This window comes from Lygodium microphyllum, chromosome 2, assembly GCF_053477565.2.
Source record: "Lygodium microphyllum isolate KBCC chromosome 2, Lygodium_microphyllum_v1.1.10, whole genome shotgun sequence".
NCBI lineage: Eukaryota > Viridiplantae > Streptophyta > Polypodiopsida > Schizaeales > Lygodiaceae > Lygodium > Lygodium microphyllum.
In genome coordinates, this window is record NC_141136.1 from 181536327 (window position 1) to 181553365 (window position 17039).

Sequence of the window (17039 nt, forward strand, 5' to 3'; positions counted from 1 at the left end):
GTCGAAATTCAGATCGTGCTTTCTCTCGATCTTGCCTAGCTTGCTGGTATCTGGCGAGCCATGTCTCCATAGAGGCAGCGTGTAACATACAAAAGCGATTCACCTTCTCCTCCATTGCAGTATCCATTCTTTTTTCTATCCCATTTCCAACCACCACATCTCTAGTTAGTCTATCATCGTCCTTCAGCGACCATAGCATATTGTTGTCTGGATCCACCGTTGGTAGCCATTGTGAAATATGTACTAGCGCCTTAGACACCAAAAAACCTTTAGCCATGCTACCTTTTGGCCGAGCTCGTTGTTGCACAAAGCCTTTCAGAGTTTTCATGAAGTGCTCCAAGAAGAACATCCATCACGTATGGACAGGTCCAACAATCTCCACTTCATCTACAAGATGCATAAGAAGGTGGATTTGTATCGTGAGCATACCGGTAGGCAGGTATTTCTCAAAGAGACAGACCGTCTCCACTACTCCATGCCATGTCAATTTAATAGAGGACATCTTAATCTCCTTCTATGAGATCTATTGCACCAAAGTCGACAACCTGTAAATGGCCCCGCTTATTTCTGGAGTAAGGCATTCTGCGATTACAATCGGTAGTACAAATTTCCACAAATGAGAAAGCATTATGAACAATGGCTATACTCCAAATAGCAAAATGCGCACGCCAATTACAATCCATTGGTAGTACAAACCTGACATATCTTATGCCAATCATGGGATTTTGGCCCTGATAATTGGTCGTCTTTAGAAAATGCACACCTGAGAGAATGCATCATACCCATTGGAGTGCAGATAGGCTTGACTACTTGCTTCACAATGTGCTCTTCTTTAGTGGATAAAACCCAAGGAGCGTGAGGTAGCTGCAAGTGACTATCAGCACTCGAAGCGCCTCCATCTTTCCTACCTCCTTTAAATCCATTAGTGCCCGTATAGTGTCTCTCTTTCCTGTGATGTGGTCCCATAGCAAGCTGCCCACGTTCTTGAAAATATGCATGGGATCCAACAAGTGGTTGATCTGTAAGTGGGTCCAATATGGCAACTCGTAGAAAACTAAGAACCGCTGCATTCTGTTTGGATGTGACTCCACATGGACCATTTTCAGCTTGCACTAGCTTGTGGAATTCATACGTGTTGGAGGTCATCCAAGAAAACCTTTCCTAAGTTCATGACTCTTTGGCAAGAAAGAAGCATGTCCTTGATATACCATCTTCTTCATGATTCGTGACCTTCGAGAGTCTAACTGTGGCCCGCACAATAGACATGCATGATAACTTGAGGTAACCAGACCTATTCCAACACCTCTATCCAGTGAATACAAACTTGAACGCTATAAAATATAGATATTACCAATGAGAACAGAAGCCTATTTATGTGAGCACTCTCCGAATCGCGAAAATTCATGCATCGTCCATATGAGAATGGCTTGAATATTGGCAGACCGTCGACCATCGCGCTTGCTCATATCTTGCACGGTGATTCCCTCCTCCCACAAAATCTTAAGCTCATCGACTAATGGATGAAGATATATGTCCATATTTTTGACTTTGTAGCGGCCAGAGACGAGTAAGATAAGGATGAGATGTCATTTTTTCATAGAGAGCCATGGAGGGATATTGTAGTTGACAAGGACTATAGGCCACACATTGTAAGAAGTTGAGCGCAAACCGAATGGGTTCACACCATCCATTGCAAGACCAAGCCGAAGATTCCTTGACTCTAGGGCAAAGCCTGGGAAGGTAGAGTCGATGTGGCTCCATGCGCGTGAATTCGATGATATTCGTTGAACTCCATATGTGGACCTATTCTGCGCATGCCACGTTGTCAAGCTCGCCATGTCGGATGTACGAAACATGGAAACTTTTTGAGGGATGGTTTTTCCTTGCAAGTCCTGTCGATACCTATGAGTACCACACTTTGGACATGTCTCCATAGTCTCGTATTCTCCTCGAAACGGTATGCAATCGTTGATACATGCATGGATGCTGCTGTAGTCCATGCCAAGCTTTCGTAAAACATGTCGTGCATCATCACGAGACTCATGCATGGTATTTGCAGGTGGTAATATATGATATTTCAATAACCTGAAAAAATCATAAAACACCTTGAAAAAGCACAAATGTTTTTAATAATAGTGTCGAAAAAAGATCAACGAAGCGTACATACAAGGTACATGAACAACTTGGTCAAACTTGCATCGCTTCACCCGTATTTTGCTTGGACACTTAGGAGTGCAAGTAGTACCTTCAAGTGAGATACTCAGAAACCATCATATAATGGTATGGATGCTTCCTCTCTAAGTGGATCAGAAGTCTCGACATCCATGGGAATCAATGCATCGATCATTGTCTCCATCTCAAGCTCCAAGATTGTAGGTAGGTCTGGAAGGTTGCCTGTCTCCTTTGGTATTGACGGTATAGATTGGGTGGTGCCTTCCAAGTGGTGGATTGGCTCATGTACTCCATCCATCACACGCCCACGAACTCTTCTAATTGGCCGCAAAGGGTGCACTCCTCCTTGGGACGAGACGTCACCTCCCTAGATAGAAAATTTGCCAGCCACACCCAATCTTCTTGTATATGGTATTCAATTAGCTTGCGAGTACAATGCATGATTGATATTAATTTTTCTTACCATTTATTGAAAATCCACAATCGCCTGATCAATGATCTCAGATTGAAACTCGTCGAAGCATCGTATGTGTTCTATAGACAATCAACGTTTTCATCTAATTGCCAGCTTGCATTGAGAGCAAGGACATGGGACACGCTGATTAATATACGCCTCGCAATCTTGAACAACAAGACCTTTATCATTTTCCATTTTGTCTACTTACGACAAACAATTTGTTTTTGTTATCATTGTTTTTTTCTTTCTTAAATTATTATCCTCTCCTTCCATCTCTCTCTCTTTTTGACTTTCTTTATGTATTTTCTCTCCCTCTCTCTCATTCCTTCTTCTTTTTTCTCTTCCTCCCCCTCTCTCATTTTCTTTAACAATCACGGCTATGACTAGCGGCTACAACTACGATGAAGACCACAACCACGACTACGATTACGACCATGACCATGACCACGACTACAACCACGACCACGACTACGACCACGACCACAACCACGACCACGACCACAACCACGACCACGACCATGAATACGATGACGACTATGGCTATGACTATGACTATGACTACGACCACGACCATGACTACGACTACGATCACGAATATGATCACGACCACGACCACGACCACTATGATGACCACGACCACGACTATGACCACGACCATGACCATGACTATGACTATGACTATGACTACGAGTGCGACCATGACCAAGGCCACGACAATGACTACGACTACGACTACTTATATATAGATGAAGAGAGAGACAAGAGTTAGGGAGAGAGTATGACCATGACCACGACCAGGACTACGGCTATGACCATGACTATGACTACGACTACGACTACGACTACGACTACGATGACCATGACCATGACTATGACTATGACTATGACCACGACTACGACTATGACGACCACGACCACGACTACGACTACGACTATGACTACGACAACCACGAGCACGAGCACAACTATGACCACAACCACGACCACGACCACGACCATGACTACGACGACCACGACCACGACTACGAGCATGAGTATGACTACGACCACGACTACGACTAGGACTACGACCACGACCACGAATACGACCATGACCATGACCACGACCACGACCACGACCATGACCACGACCACGACTACGACTATGACTACGACTATGACCATGACCACGACCATGACAACGACTACGACTACGACTATGACTATGACTACTTATATAGAGATGAAGAGAGAGACAAGAGTTAGGGAGAGAGTACGACCATGACCATGACTATGACTACGACCGCGACTACGACTACGACTATGACCATGATGACCATGACCACGACTACGACTACGAGTACGACCATGACTACGGCTATGACTACGACTACGACTATGACGACCATGACCACGACTACGACTACGACTATGACTACGACTACGACGACCACGACCACGACCACGACCACAACCACGACCACGACCACGACCACGACCATGATGACTACAACCATGACTACGACCATGAGCATGACTACGACTACGACTATGACTACGACCACAACCACGACCACGACGACGACTACGACGACGACTACAACTATGACTACAACTATGACTATGACAACTTATATAGAGATGAAGAGAGAGAAAAGAGTTAGGGAGATGAGTAAATTTAGAGAAGAAGAGGAGAGAAGTGAGAGAGGTAGAAATAGAAAGAGAGATAGAGAGAGAAAAGAGATAGGGGGAGAGAGAAGGATTTAGGGCGAGTATAGGAAGAGAGAAAGAGGGAAGATTGAGGGAGAGAGAATGGTTGAGAGAAGAGAGAGGAGAAAGAGAGAGAGATCCAACTAGAGCATTTGACACCCATAGCCAACACACCATGGAGAACACAAGTACAAATTGACTACGATTACGACTATGACTACAAATTTCCCTTTACCATTTATAAGTCACCCACCTTCTCTCCACACTATTGCACACTACAATCTCTATGAGGGCATGAGTTTGGGATCTCCACAGATACAAAGCATGATCTGTGGCTTAATGGTTGCATATACACTACTACTACTCCTGGAAGAAACCTTAAAATAGTTGTTATGCTCAAATATATGCTTGTTAGAGCATAAATTTGTTCCTCAGACTATTCTAAGGATGAAAGAGGGTTAATGATAAAAGATTATCATTCCTTGCAAGTGATTTTATATTATATTTTTAAACTAAAATTGATAGTTAAAGATGAGTTTTCTAAGAGATCTTGTGGTGATGCTGTTTCATTTTTGCGAAGCATTAGAATAATGCTGTTTTAGTTTTTTGTATTTGTCTTTTTAAGAAGAGATTGATTTTTATGGAATATCCAAAGTTATTTTTGGATTTACGTTATGAAAAATGAATGTTTTTCTAATTGATAGGCTGATTGCCTTTGTTGTATACTTCTACAAAAGTTCTTGTGCCCTCATACGTGGATATTTGGTTATACACTAAACCTCCCCCAAGCTTAGTGGCTAGATCCCTTCACCAAGGGGATAGTTTGAGCATGGTGGAGGCTAGGAAAGCCCCATGTATGAGAGGTCTCTTTGTAGGAAGAACATTATGCTAGGAGGCGCAAGTGTGCTAGGGTTCTCTAGCCATATATCTCTTAGGTTTTTGAGGATCGGCCTAACCCCTATGAGCTTAGGATGAGCTTATTGTAAGGTTTTATTTCCATTTCTCTCTTTCTCTCCCTCTCTAATTTCCTCTCCCTCCCTCACCCTCACCCTCTCTTTCTCTCTTTTCCTATTAGGTTCAATGATTTTTCTCTCTTTTTCTCTCTCCTCTCCCTCTCTCATTTTGTTTTCTCTCTTTCTCTCCCTCTCTCATTTTCTCACCCTCTCCCACCCTCACCCTCTCTTTCTCTCTTTCCCTATCAGGTTTAATGATCTCTCTCTCTCCTCTCTCTCTCATTTTTTTCTCTCCTCTTCCTCTCCCTCTCTCAATACACATATTTTATACCAAAAACAAGTAAAAGAGAGAGACAAAACTCCCTCTCCCTCTCTCATTTTCTCCCCCTCCCTCTCTCCCTCTCCTTCTCTTTCTCTCTCCCTCCCTCTCCCATTTCCTCCCTCTCCCTCTCCCTCTCTCATTTCCTCTCCCTCCCTCTCCCTCTCCCTCTCTTTCTCTCTCATTTCCTCTCTCTCTCTCTCAATATACACAAATTATACAAAAAAAAGTAAGAGAGAGAGAGAAAACACAAAAGCAAAGCAAGAATGGACAATGCACTCACCGTAAAGACTCGAAGAAGGGTTTGGCGGCTCCTCTTCGCGACGGCAGCTCCTCTTATCCCTCCGTACACCTACTTCTCTTCTTTGCAAACGGCGGCGGCGGGGGCAACGGTGAGAAGCTTTCTTCCTCTCTTTCTCTCCCTCTCAGCAAGATGATCGCTCTTGCTCTCCCTCTCCCTCTTGCTCTCTGTTTCGTGAATGTGTAAAAAATGATGCGCTCGGGTTTCGGTCCGTGTTTTTTTTGCTCTGGGTACCATCGCTATTAGCGTCGCTATTAGCGTCGCATTTGTGATGCTAATAGCGTCGCATTTGTGATGCTTATAGAGATGCAAATAGCAACGCCGCTATTTATCATCACTAACGCCCATCACTATAGGTTCATATCCTTGTAGTGTATTGTCTTATCTAAGCATACTTTGATATTTTTGATTCCCAAAGCTCTACTCTGTTGTGAGTATTGCCTCTTGATATGAGCATCAACAAACCGATATGTGCAAAGAGCACCCCTTCACTTCATCTTCTCTATGGCAAGGTGATGCACTTCATAGTGTCTTATCAAGAATGCTCTAACATTTGGTGATTCCCATATCCCTATTGGATTGTGAGTAGTACCTCTTGATGAATATCAACAAATGCATCTGTTTCAATAGAGCTACTTGAATTTATCTACTTGTGCTAAGTTGGTACAATCCTAACAAGGCTCAAGCTAAACTCCCTCTTTCTATTGATTACTAGGCACTGTTGATCACAAAGGAAGAAAGATCCTTCCTACTAGCTTTCCAACTAGACATGTAGAAGAAAGAGAGAGATTGCAAGCAAGACACACACACAAGAGGAGGTTAGAGTTATCACTAGACCGCTACTAAATATTTCACGTGGACTAATTCACATTCAAAAAAAGCATAAATTTTCAAGGCGCCATAGTTTTATTCCTTAACCTTATAACCATGAGCCTATCTACAACTAGTATCAGCTTGTTTTAAGTCATCTTCTAGGAAACCTATTTTGGTATCACCTTGCTTTGCTTTCACCCAAGGAGGATATCTAGACTTGAGTTAGCATGATGATAGAAACATCATTTGTATTTGCTACTTCTCGTCGAGCTCTGACGTTCCTTCATTTTGGGGCCATCTTATGCATGCCAATTCATATCCCCCATCTCACTTCTCATTTGGGCCTTTATCAATCTTCTAAGTCTTGTCCATTGTCAAGTTAAGGCTTTGACAAATGAGTATAAGATTTAAGGGAGGTAAAGAGTTTTCCTGAGCAAGAAGAAAGTCTCATCTTGTGAGGAATGAGCTTCAATAGTGAGATAAAGAAGGTAATATAATGCTTCTAGATATTAGATTAGAGGGTTTTGATGTATTCTTGGGTGGGTTTAGGATGGAGAGTAGAAGATACAACAAGGGTGAGGTGATAATGAAAAGAATAGTGATAGGGAATGAGAGGGGGTTGTTATTGATAGTTTCGAGGTCACAAAACTCAATTCTAGAGCATACCAATGGAGTGAAGAGAGTGATTCAGGTGAGGAGATCTATGATAAACTTGATTCTTTGAGATCTTGGAATTCCCTCTTCCTCTTCTTCTCTTCTTTATGTGTGTGTGTGTGTGTGTCTCCCCCTCCCTTCCTTCTATCTCTCCCTCTCCCTCTCTCTCAGTCTTTGTCTCTTTCTCTCTCTCTCTCTCTCTCTCTCTCTCTCTCTCTCTCTCTCTCTCTTTGTCAAGTGTAATGAAACATTATGTGTAGCCTTCAAGCCTTACTAGCTTGCTTTGTTTTTAATGAAGCCCTTCTACATAGATATCTCTCATCATCTTTTTAGGCTTTCTTTGTTTAAGTTTATCGATTGATTGATTTTTGCGATCTCAACTCTCTTCTTTTTCTTGATCAGAGATGCTTTTTGGGCACGAGGTAGAGATAACATTGTGGGTGTGATATCCACATGTTGATGTTGACAATGATGGTGGTAATAAAAAAATGATGTCCAAAAGAGAACCTTTAAGAAATTTTGTTTTACTTTGGCCTAACGTTATTAAATTTTGTCTCCCATCTTAGAGAAATCAATATGCCCTCATCTTGAGAGAAATAGGGGGCATTTTTTCATAGATCTTCCTCATAACTGCAATTGGCAAACTCCTCAAGAGGATATTCCTTCCATTAGACAAGGTGTTCCCTTAAAATTCTACTTCTAAGGATTCTCTTCTTCATCTCAAGTATTCTCCTAGGCTAGATTTCAAGAACTACTTGGCTTGACATTATAATCTATTCACCATCTACTACATGATTAAGGTTGGTTACATAATCCTTTTACAAACTAATATGAAAGATATTATTGGCCTTTGAGTGTTTCAAAAGTTGCAACTTGTATGCATTTGGTCCCTAACCTTATAAGGTCCATAGTAACTTGGGCTTAATTTCTTGAATTTTTTCCATGGTAGTAAACTCTGCTTTGGGAGACACAAATAAATACCATATTTTCTTCTTTCAAGTTTGGATCCTATCTTTCGAAATTAGTGTAGGCTCTTTGGTGATCTTTAGCAATTTGAAGATTTTGTCTTATGGCCTTAACTTGTTCATCCATCACCTTAACATTTTCTTGGAGGCTTTTGCCTTTAGTGTTGGATCGAAAAAGTTTAGTGTGAGATAGACTTGCCCATATAAGACATGGAATGGAGTAATCTTGATCCTTTGGCACGAAGAAGCATTGTAAGTAAATTCTACAAAGGTGAAATCATGTGACGTGCGATTGCAGTTTACAGACAGCAAACAACACTCTGAACCACTGGGAAGAAGGAGTGATCTAGGAGAATTCTGATAAGGTGTTGTAGTCTTTTATCCCACTTTCGGAACTAACAAAAGCAACAGATTGGTAGTCTCAACAACAAAGATGAAGCTATTGTTTTATGCACATTTTTGGTAAAGATGCCAAAATATATGCAATAGAAATCGGTCTTTCAATAGAGCCAAATTTTGGAAATGGTGGCATATGGAAGAGGTTGGAAGAGATGGCTGCAAGGATAGCATTTGTTGCCATAGATGCAACCACATGTGGGTTGAGTATTAAAAGGACTGATGAAGCTCATAAAGGAGGCATGATTAAAGCAAAATCTGATGTTTGGATGCAAGCATTAGATTGCATGGAAAAAGATAAAACAACAAAGTCTATATTGGCTGATGCAAGTCAGAGTATATGAGGGAGAACAAGATGGAGTGCATCAAGGGATTCATTTTTAGCCTATGCTTATTTGGCTTAGGTTCATACTCAAGAAGCTCTTATGGAAGAAAAGAGAAGAAGAGATGAGGATAGTGTTGGTTCTTTCTCTTTAGGCCCATCTAAATGCATAATACAAAGTAAAATGGAGCAATAGAAAGAGGCTAAAAAAGCCATACATGAGCATGTTATGGAGGATGTATCTCAAGGGAAGAATTAAGAAGGGAAGAAAAGGGGCAAGCAGGTTGGTTACAAGTTAGAATCGGATCTTGAGACTGCCACAAACCTTAAAAAGGTCCTAGAAGATAGCATACTTGGCAATAGAGTGGAATTCACACTTGGCAAAGTTCTTGGAATTGTGAAGCATAAATTTCATGATGCAATCACTGATATGGTGAAACAAAAAAGACATTTTGATGGTGAAGTTTTGCAAGCATTAATGCAGGTTGACAAAGATATAGAGGAACAAATTCAAGAGAGAATATGATGATGTATATAATGCTGATTTGGAGCATAGTGTTGTTGAAAATGGGTTACATGGGAGCATAGACAGCAAGCTTGTGGCTGAAATTGGTTTTATGAGAAGCAATAAGCATAGAGATAAGGTTATGCATAATGGGCATGTCGATCAAAAAGTACATGAAGAAGAAGATGCTCATTTTATTCCAAGCAGTCATTATTTGCGAACGCATTGGGCTCGTGTTACAACAAAGACAATTTTTAAAGTGGGAGAAAAAGAGACACCTTGGATAGATCTCTTAGATCATGGTTCCGAAATCAATGGGATGGCACGTAGCTTGTATGAGAATGGAGGTTGACTGATTGATGTAGATTCAGGATGGCTTATGCGGGTAGCAAACAATTCATCAGGGGATCTTTATGCAGCTTGTCTGAATGTACTCGTTTTGACTATTTGAGATGTTAGGGATGAATATCATTTTTTTGTGCAGGATTCATGTAGTTATCCAGTGATTTTAGGGAAGCCCTATATTTTGGAATCAAAGCTAGAAACAAAAGCCTTGGATGATGGCTCTTCATATACTTGGGTTCAGAGTAAAGACAATACAAAAGCGGTACAAGTTCTCACTATTTGTGTAAATCATCCTTGTAATCAGGATAGGCTGCGGGATAATCCCATGCCACCTAATGCAAGAGAGTTTAAGGGTTCTTAGACAATACTACTCTAAGTGGAGGCTATGGCAAAGTCTCTAGGAAGATAATTATGCTTCTAAGAAAGGGGAAAACTGTTGTTGTGTTTGGATTGCAGGAATGGATAGCATGTAGTCTTGGTAGTTTTAAGAATATTTCAACCATGTGCAAGGCTGAAAAGAAATATGTAGGATGGGCTAAAAAAGAGTTAAAGACATATGGTTTGATGGCTGCAAATGAAGGCATTTAAGGGTTGTTTTGAGGGATGGTTGATGTTGATACAGTGGTTGAAAATTATGTAGCAATTAATACTGAAAATAGGGCAAAAAAGAGGATATTTATGTTGAGACTTTATAGATGTATGAAGTCATTCAAGAGTTTGCTAAGCATGAATGTTAAGGGCTGCAAAATAGGACAAAAGTAAGGGTGGATACAAAATACAAAACAATTGCAAAGAAGGTTAAGCCTGTGGCTTTGCCTTTGCCACCTGAAAGTGATGGGTTGGCTGAAAAAGTATCTCAACAGTCTAGTTTGCAGGATCCACGTGGAGTAGGACTTAAATTTACAACTGAAACTTTATAAAAGCTGAAAATTTATGATACAAGCTTCCTTTTGCCTACAAAAAGATATTGTTTCTTATAGATGTTGGCAAGGCATGGGAAAGCCTTTGCGTTTCAGCCAAATGAAATTGGATGTGTTGATCTGACAAAAGTTACACCTATGGTGAGCTTTACAGTACCTCGTGTGCCATGGAATTTAAAGCCTATTCTAGTGCATCGCGCATACTTGCCTAAGCTGCTTAAGCTTTTAAACAAGAACACCAGAATGCGGATTTTGGAGCCTTCTTTAGGTCCATATTCGAATCGGTGGTTTGTTGTTCCAAAGAAGAATGGTGCTCTGAGGTTTATATAGGATTTACAACCACTTAATAAAGTCACCATAAGGAATGTTGGATCAGGCCTTATAGTGGATGAATTTGTAGAAGCATTTGCAGGCAAGGAAATTTACTCTATGGGTGATTTATATTTAGGATATGATCCTTTCTAGCTTGCGTTGGAAAGTCAGGATATCACTACCATGAAGACACCACTTGGATTGGTTAGGATGTGTACGTTTCCACAGGGAGCAACCAATTCAGTGGCGCATATGATGAATGCTATGCATAAATTTTTGAGGAAGTGTATTCCTCAATTGACATTACCCTTTCTTGATGATGTGCCAATCAAAGGATGTGATATCTATGAGAAGAATGAAGAGTTGAATGAGCATGGATGTAAAAGGTTTGTGGTTGATCATATTGTTGATTGTGACACAATTTTGAGCGGTCTTGAATAAGTGCATTTGACTCTGTCAGGAGAAAAGTCAGTTTTTGAAGTGGAGAAAGTATTAGTTGTTGGGCACATGTGTGGACCATATGGATGAAATACCTCACCAGTAAAGATTGATGCCATAAGCAGGATTTGGGAGACATGTTCGAATGTATCCAAGGTAAGAAGATTTTTGGATGTATGTGTCTTTTACTTGATATGGATTCCACATTTTGCTCATGTGGCTAAAAGTTTATATCAACTCTTTAGAAAAGGGAAAAAGCTTTGATGGAGTAAACAATATACGAAGGCAGTTCAGAAGTTAAAGAACTTATTGATTTTAGCCGCAACCTAAAGAGAGTAAATTATGAGAATGAGCATCCTATTATTCCCACAATGGATATAAGCCCAATCGACATTGGTTGGGCAGTGGCTCAAGATGATTCTAATGGGAATAGGTCCTCACTGCCCAACCAATGTCGATTGACGTTTATTGTGAGGACCTATTCCCATTAGAATCATCCTGAGCCACTACCCAACCAATGCCGATTGGACTTGTATCTTTGAGAATACTACCATTGATGTTTATTGTGAGGACCTATTCCCATTAGAATAGGATTGGTGGTAGAACATCTATAAAGATGTGGAGCATTATGTGGAATCATGTAGTGTGTATCAGATGTAATCTAGGGTAAAGCTTAGAGATGGGTTGCAACCAACCTATCCATTGTCTATGCATTAAAAATGGATAGTTGATTTGGTTACCATGCCTACAGGTTTATAGAATATGAGATATCTTGTGCTCGCATGAGAAGTCTTGACAAATCAAGTAGAAGGCCCAGCTCTTAGTACAATGACTACTCAAGCAGTTTGCAAGTTCTTATTGGAAGAAGTCTTTTGCAGGTATGCTTGTGTTGGTAAAGTGGTTGTTGATAAAGGAGAATTGGATATGGATGGGGCTTGTGACTTCTTTTCATGATTGGGAATCAGGTTGGCTTTTACTTCAACCTATAATCTTGAAGCAAATGGCTAAAGTGAAAGGGGTTATCAGACTATCATTAAGGCATTAGCAAAGTTATGCAAGGATAGGACGAAAGAGTGGCCAAGAATATTACCCTTTTCTCAGTGGGCTCATAGGACCACTCATAGTGTAGTTACAGGGTATATGCCTGCTGAATTAATGTATGGACAACATCCAATCATGCCTATTGAGGAGACTATTGCTACTTGGAGAGTTCTACTATGGGAAGAGGGTTTGAATAGAGAAGAGTTGTTGTTCTTATGCATTAGACACTTAGAAAGAAGGCCTAAAGACTAGGAGATAGCCATGAAAAAGTTAAAGAGTGCAAGGATCAAGAAGAAGAAGAGGTTTGACAAGTGACACAGACCTCGACCATGAGCTATACAGTAAGGAGAATGGGTGCTAGTTTATGACATCACCTTGGAAAATCAACATAGTGCGAGTTCGAAGATGGTGAAACAATGGTTTAGTCCATGTGTGGTAAGGTTTGTTCTTGACAATGCTACCTATGCATTAAATGAGATGGATGAGGCAGCTCTAAGGATTCTAGTGGCTGGAAAATGTATCAAGCTCTTTAAACGTAGGGAGTCTTCAGCATATGATTTGAAGGAGTTGGATACTGAGCATGAACATGAGAATATGGAAGAAGAAGAGGTAGAAGATGAAGACATTAACATGGCAGAGGATACTTCTTCTGACACTGCAAATCCATAAGACTTTGGTATATGCAAGAGGATATGTAGGTTAAGAGGGGGTGGATGTTGTGTCGCTACGAGCACACAGTGTGAAAATTTATAGAGTGCATCATCATTCGGATTTCTTATTAATATAGAGAGTCAATGCTATGTTAGTCATTAGTGTCAGTGTCTAGTGTGGATGGTTAAAAAATACTAGATTTTTGGACAACTTTAGCCTATTTTTGATATTTTAAATATTATTTCTTGTAAATAACCAAAAAGCTATAGACAACTTCTAGAATAGCATAACATGTAAAAAAAAAGAAAGTGGCTTTTAGCCATTTTGGGGGGATTTTATGCAAAAAGAAAGTTTGACGAGATCACGTGATGCATGTTCGTAGTTTACAAGCAGCAAAGAACATTCCGAACTGGAAGAAGAAGAAGGAGTGATTTGGGAGAATTTTGACCAACTGTCTTAATATTTTACACCCCTTTCGGAGCCAACGGAAGCATCAGATTGGCGATCTGAGCAGCAGAGAGGAAGCTACTATTTTATGCATGTTTTTAGTCTAGAAGAGATTTATCTTCTCAGGATGCAGAAATAAATTGACAGGCTTCACCTCTATGAGTATTCTTCTCTATCTTCTCTTTCTTTAAACCTCTTCTTTTCCACCCTACTGTCTCTTACCCTGTGGTAGACGTTTGACTACAAACACTTTGACAACATGTATGGCACAGCTATCAAATATATCACTCAAGGGGTGTCTATGGATGAATTTGAATGAGCAAGATTGATAGGGAGAGTGTGTGTGTATGCACACATGAACTCTAGAGTGATCCAAGGTAGAGAGTAAGAGAGAGAGCGTGTGTGTATTCACAAAAAAAAGTATGTGTATGAGAGAGAGAGAGAGTGTGTGTGTGTGTGTGTATGTGTGCAAGAGCAAGTGAATTGAGGAAGCTTGTGAGATAGAGAAACAACGTGAGAGAAAGAGAGAATCAGAGAGAGAGAGAGAGAGAGAGAGAGAGAGAGAGAGAGAGAGAGAGAGAGAGAGAGAGAGAATGTGTGTGTGGTGTGTATCTATGTTCTGTGAGAAAATGAGGGATAGAGAGTGTGTAAGAGCGAAAGCAAGTAGCTAGGAGCAAAGATCTATGGCAAACAAAAGAGTGTGGGGGTTTTAGAGGAAGATAGGGGACAAGGAAAAAAGCTGAAGCATTGCTTGTGTGACTTTTTGTCTAAATGCATTGCTTATATGATATTCGCCATCCCTTGCATGACATCATCACTTAACATGTTGCTTAAGATCTAGTGATGCTTAAGTGACAAACTTGCCATCATTGTTTAGTGCATGCACTAGAATAAAAGTAAAATGGGAAAATAAGATGGAAATTGGTAGCTTGCATCATGCAATATTGGAAATGCTATAGGCTTTACAAAGACACTTCTTTACTTACCGAACGAATATCTGGAATCTACAAATTTAGTTATAAAAATGACAAATACATGTAAATTAATTCAAAAATCCTTGTAAAAATTTGAGTTAGAGGTTTTTGTATCCGCTACGAAAAATGTTTTTTGTGAACACTGGTTTACACTCTCTTTTAGAGTCTTTAAGGTTGAACATTTGTTTGATAGGTGGTTGTTCAGTTACGTTTCAAGCCAGCGGGACAACAGTTCGTACGGTAACTCCGAAGACCAAAGTCGGCCGATTCACTACATCATATGCTTGACATTATTGTATACTCCAAACTCCACAATCCACAATCCACAATCGGCCGGTTCAAATGTGGGGGCGTATACACCGAACCGATCGACGACTATATAATGTATATTGATCTAGCTCAATGCTTCATGCGTTGGCAAATTGCCCAATAGGCGAGCGAATACTCAGGAATTTGTAAGTACAATGGGTGTCGAGAAATGGCTTAGTGGTATGGTCGTAGCTAGAGTAATACTGTTAGCGTCGTTTTGCATGGCCATGAGCATATTGCACCTACAGCGGGATGATATCTGGGCGGAGGGCAGCTTGGTGAGGCTAGGAGTTTCAAACATCTACGACGAGCACAGCTTGGCACTGATGAGGCCGCGGGCTAACGAGTGCGACGAGGCATGCATATCACGAGAGCGGATGAGGCGGATGTTCGGGCCGAGGCATCGTCAAAGAGCTGGTGGGCAGAATAATTTGAGCGAGCTGACGGTGACCCCTTGGGGGCCTGTCACGACGTTCCTGTACCACCACGGGCACAGCGCGGAGTACTACGTGGCGTTGGGGGTAGGCACGCCGGCGCAGGCTCAGATCATGTACTTGGACACAGGGAGTGAGCTCTCGTGGATCCAATGCAGGCCATGCGTTGCGTGCTACCCGCAGGCCTTGCCAGTCTTCCGAAGGACTGATTCCTCGACCTTCCGCTTCCTCAACGTCGCAGACGACTATTGCCAACGTCTCCAGAATAGCGACTTCGGTACGGGGGCGGACGAGCGCAATTGCTACTACTACCTCGAATACCAGGAGGATAGCACCTCCCAGGGTGCTGCCGTGGTAGATGCCATAACCCTCTGGGACCGAGATAGCGGCATGTCGACCTACGTCACTATTCCGGGCATCAGCTTCGGATGCGGCCATAATAACACTCTAGGTTCCGGCGTCATCGTGCGGTCCTCGGGGACGATTGGCCTGCTCTCCACCGGCAGGGGACTCTCCTTCATAGAGCAGTTCTCCACCATCAGCTCCGACTACGGCAGCGACTTCTCCTACTGTCTTGCAGCTCGCGGCTCCGCGCCTAACTCGGGCTTTCTTCACTTCGGCTCCGGATCATTGCCTTCCGACGTCTACTACCCTACTACCCCTTTCATCGCGGGCACGACGGACCTCTGGTACATCGATGTCGTGGACATCCTTGTCGACGGGAACTACGTCGACTTCCCAGAGGGTTCCCTCGACTACGACCCTGATACTGGCAACGGCGGCACCTTCATCGACTCCGGGACTATCCTCTCCTATGTCACTGGTGCCGCTTACATCCCTTTCCGTGACGCTTGGCGAAATGCACTCCAACCCCTACTCGGTTCACCTGGCTATGGCTATGGCGACTTTGATACCTGCTACGACTACCCCAACGATCTCCCAAATCTCCCACAGCTGGCTTTTCGGCTCCGGGAAGGTACTTTTTTCACTGTCTCGGACAATGGTAAGGTCCTCATTTACACCTCCGACAGTGGCCATCGCCGAATGTGCTGGCCTTACCTGCCTGTTCCAACCGGACTGACATGGGGCTTCCTCATCGGTGCAACCACCCAGACGTCTTCCCAGATGATCTTTGATGTCTACAACAATCAGTTTGGTTGGCTGTACGACAGATGCTAAATGGCGACTTGAGATACTTGTTGACAAGAACCCTGTCAATATTAGTATTCTAGGACTTAGTATATGAAAGGAGGCTTTGTTCCTTACGTGTGTTAGGATATGGAAGGAGGCTTTGTCCCTTAACATCCTGCTTGACAAGTAACTTAACTATTTTAGTACTCTTCTCGGAGTTGTTATAGGAGGCAAGAATATATGAACTGGAATCGGTGGGCCTACTTCACTCACAAGCCGAGACAACTACGTGAATAGATTAATCGTTGGGTTTTGTTGCTTCATGTGTGTTTTTGCGTGAAAGGCAAGAAAACTCTCGTTGCATAATTATGAAAGCTGATATTATATGGCATGCATTGGTTAAAGGCTCTTGAAAAAGGATACTTGATGGGCTAAGGAGAAAACGATCAATCGTGACATGATTAACTCATGCATATTAATGAATAGCAATA

General features: G+C 41.8%; 1 protein-coding gene across 1 annotated transcript; it reads left to right on the forward strand.

Moving 5' to 3' along the window:
- The first annotated feature begins 15210 nt into the window (after positions 1–15210).
- On the forward strand, positions 15211–16596 carry LOC148040675 (protein ASPARTIC PROTEASE IN GUARD CELL 2-like). The gene has a single exon (XM_087664617.1). The coding sequence runs from the start codon at positions 15211–15213 to the stop codon at positions 16594–16596; it is 1386 nt and encodes a 461-aa protein (XP_087520743.1).
- Positions 16597–17039: the final 443 nt, after the last annotated feature.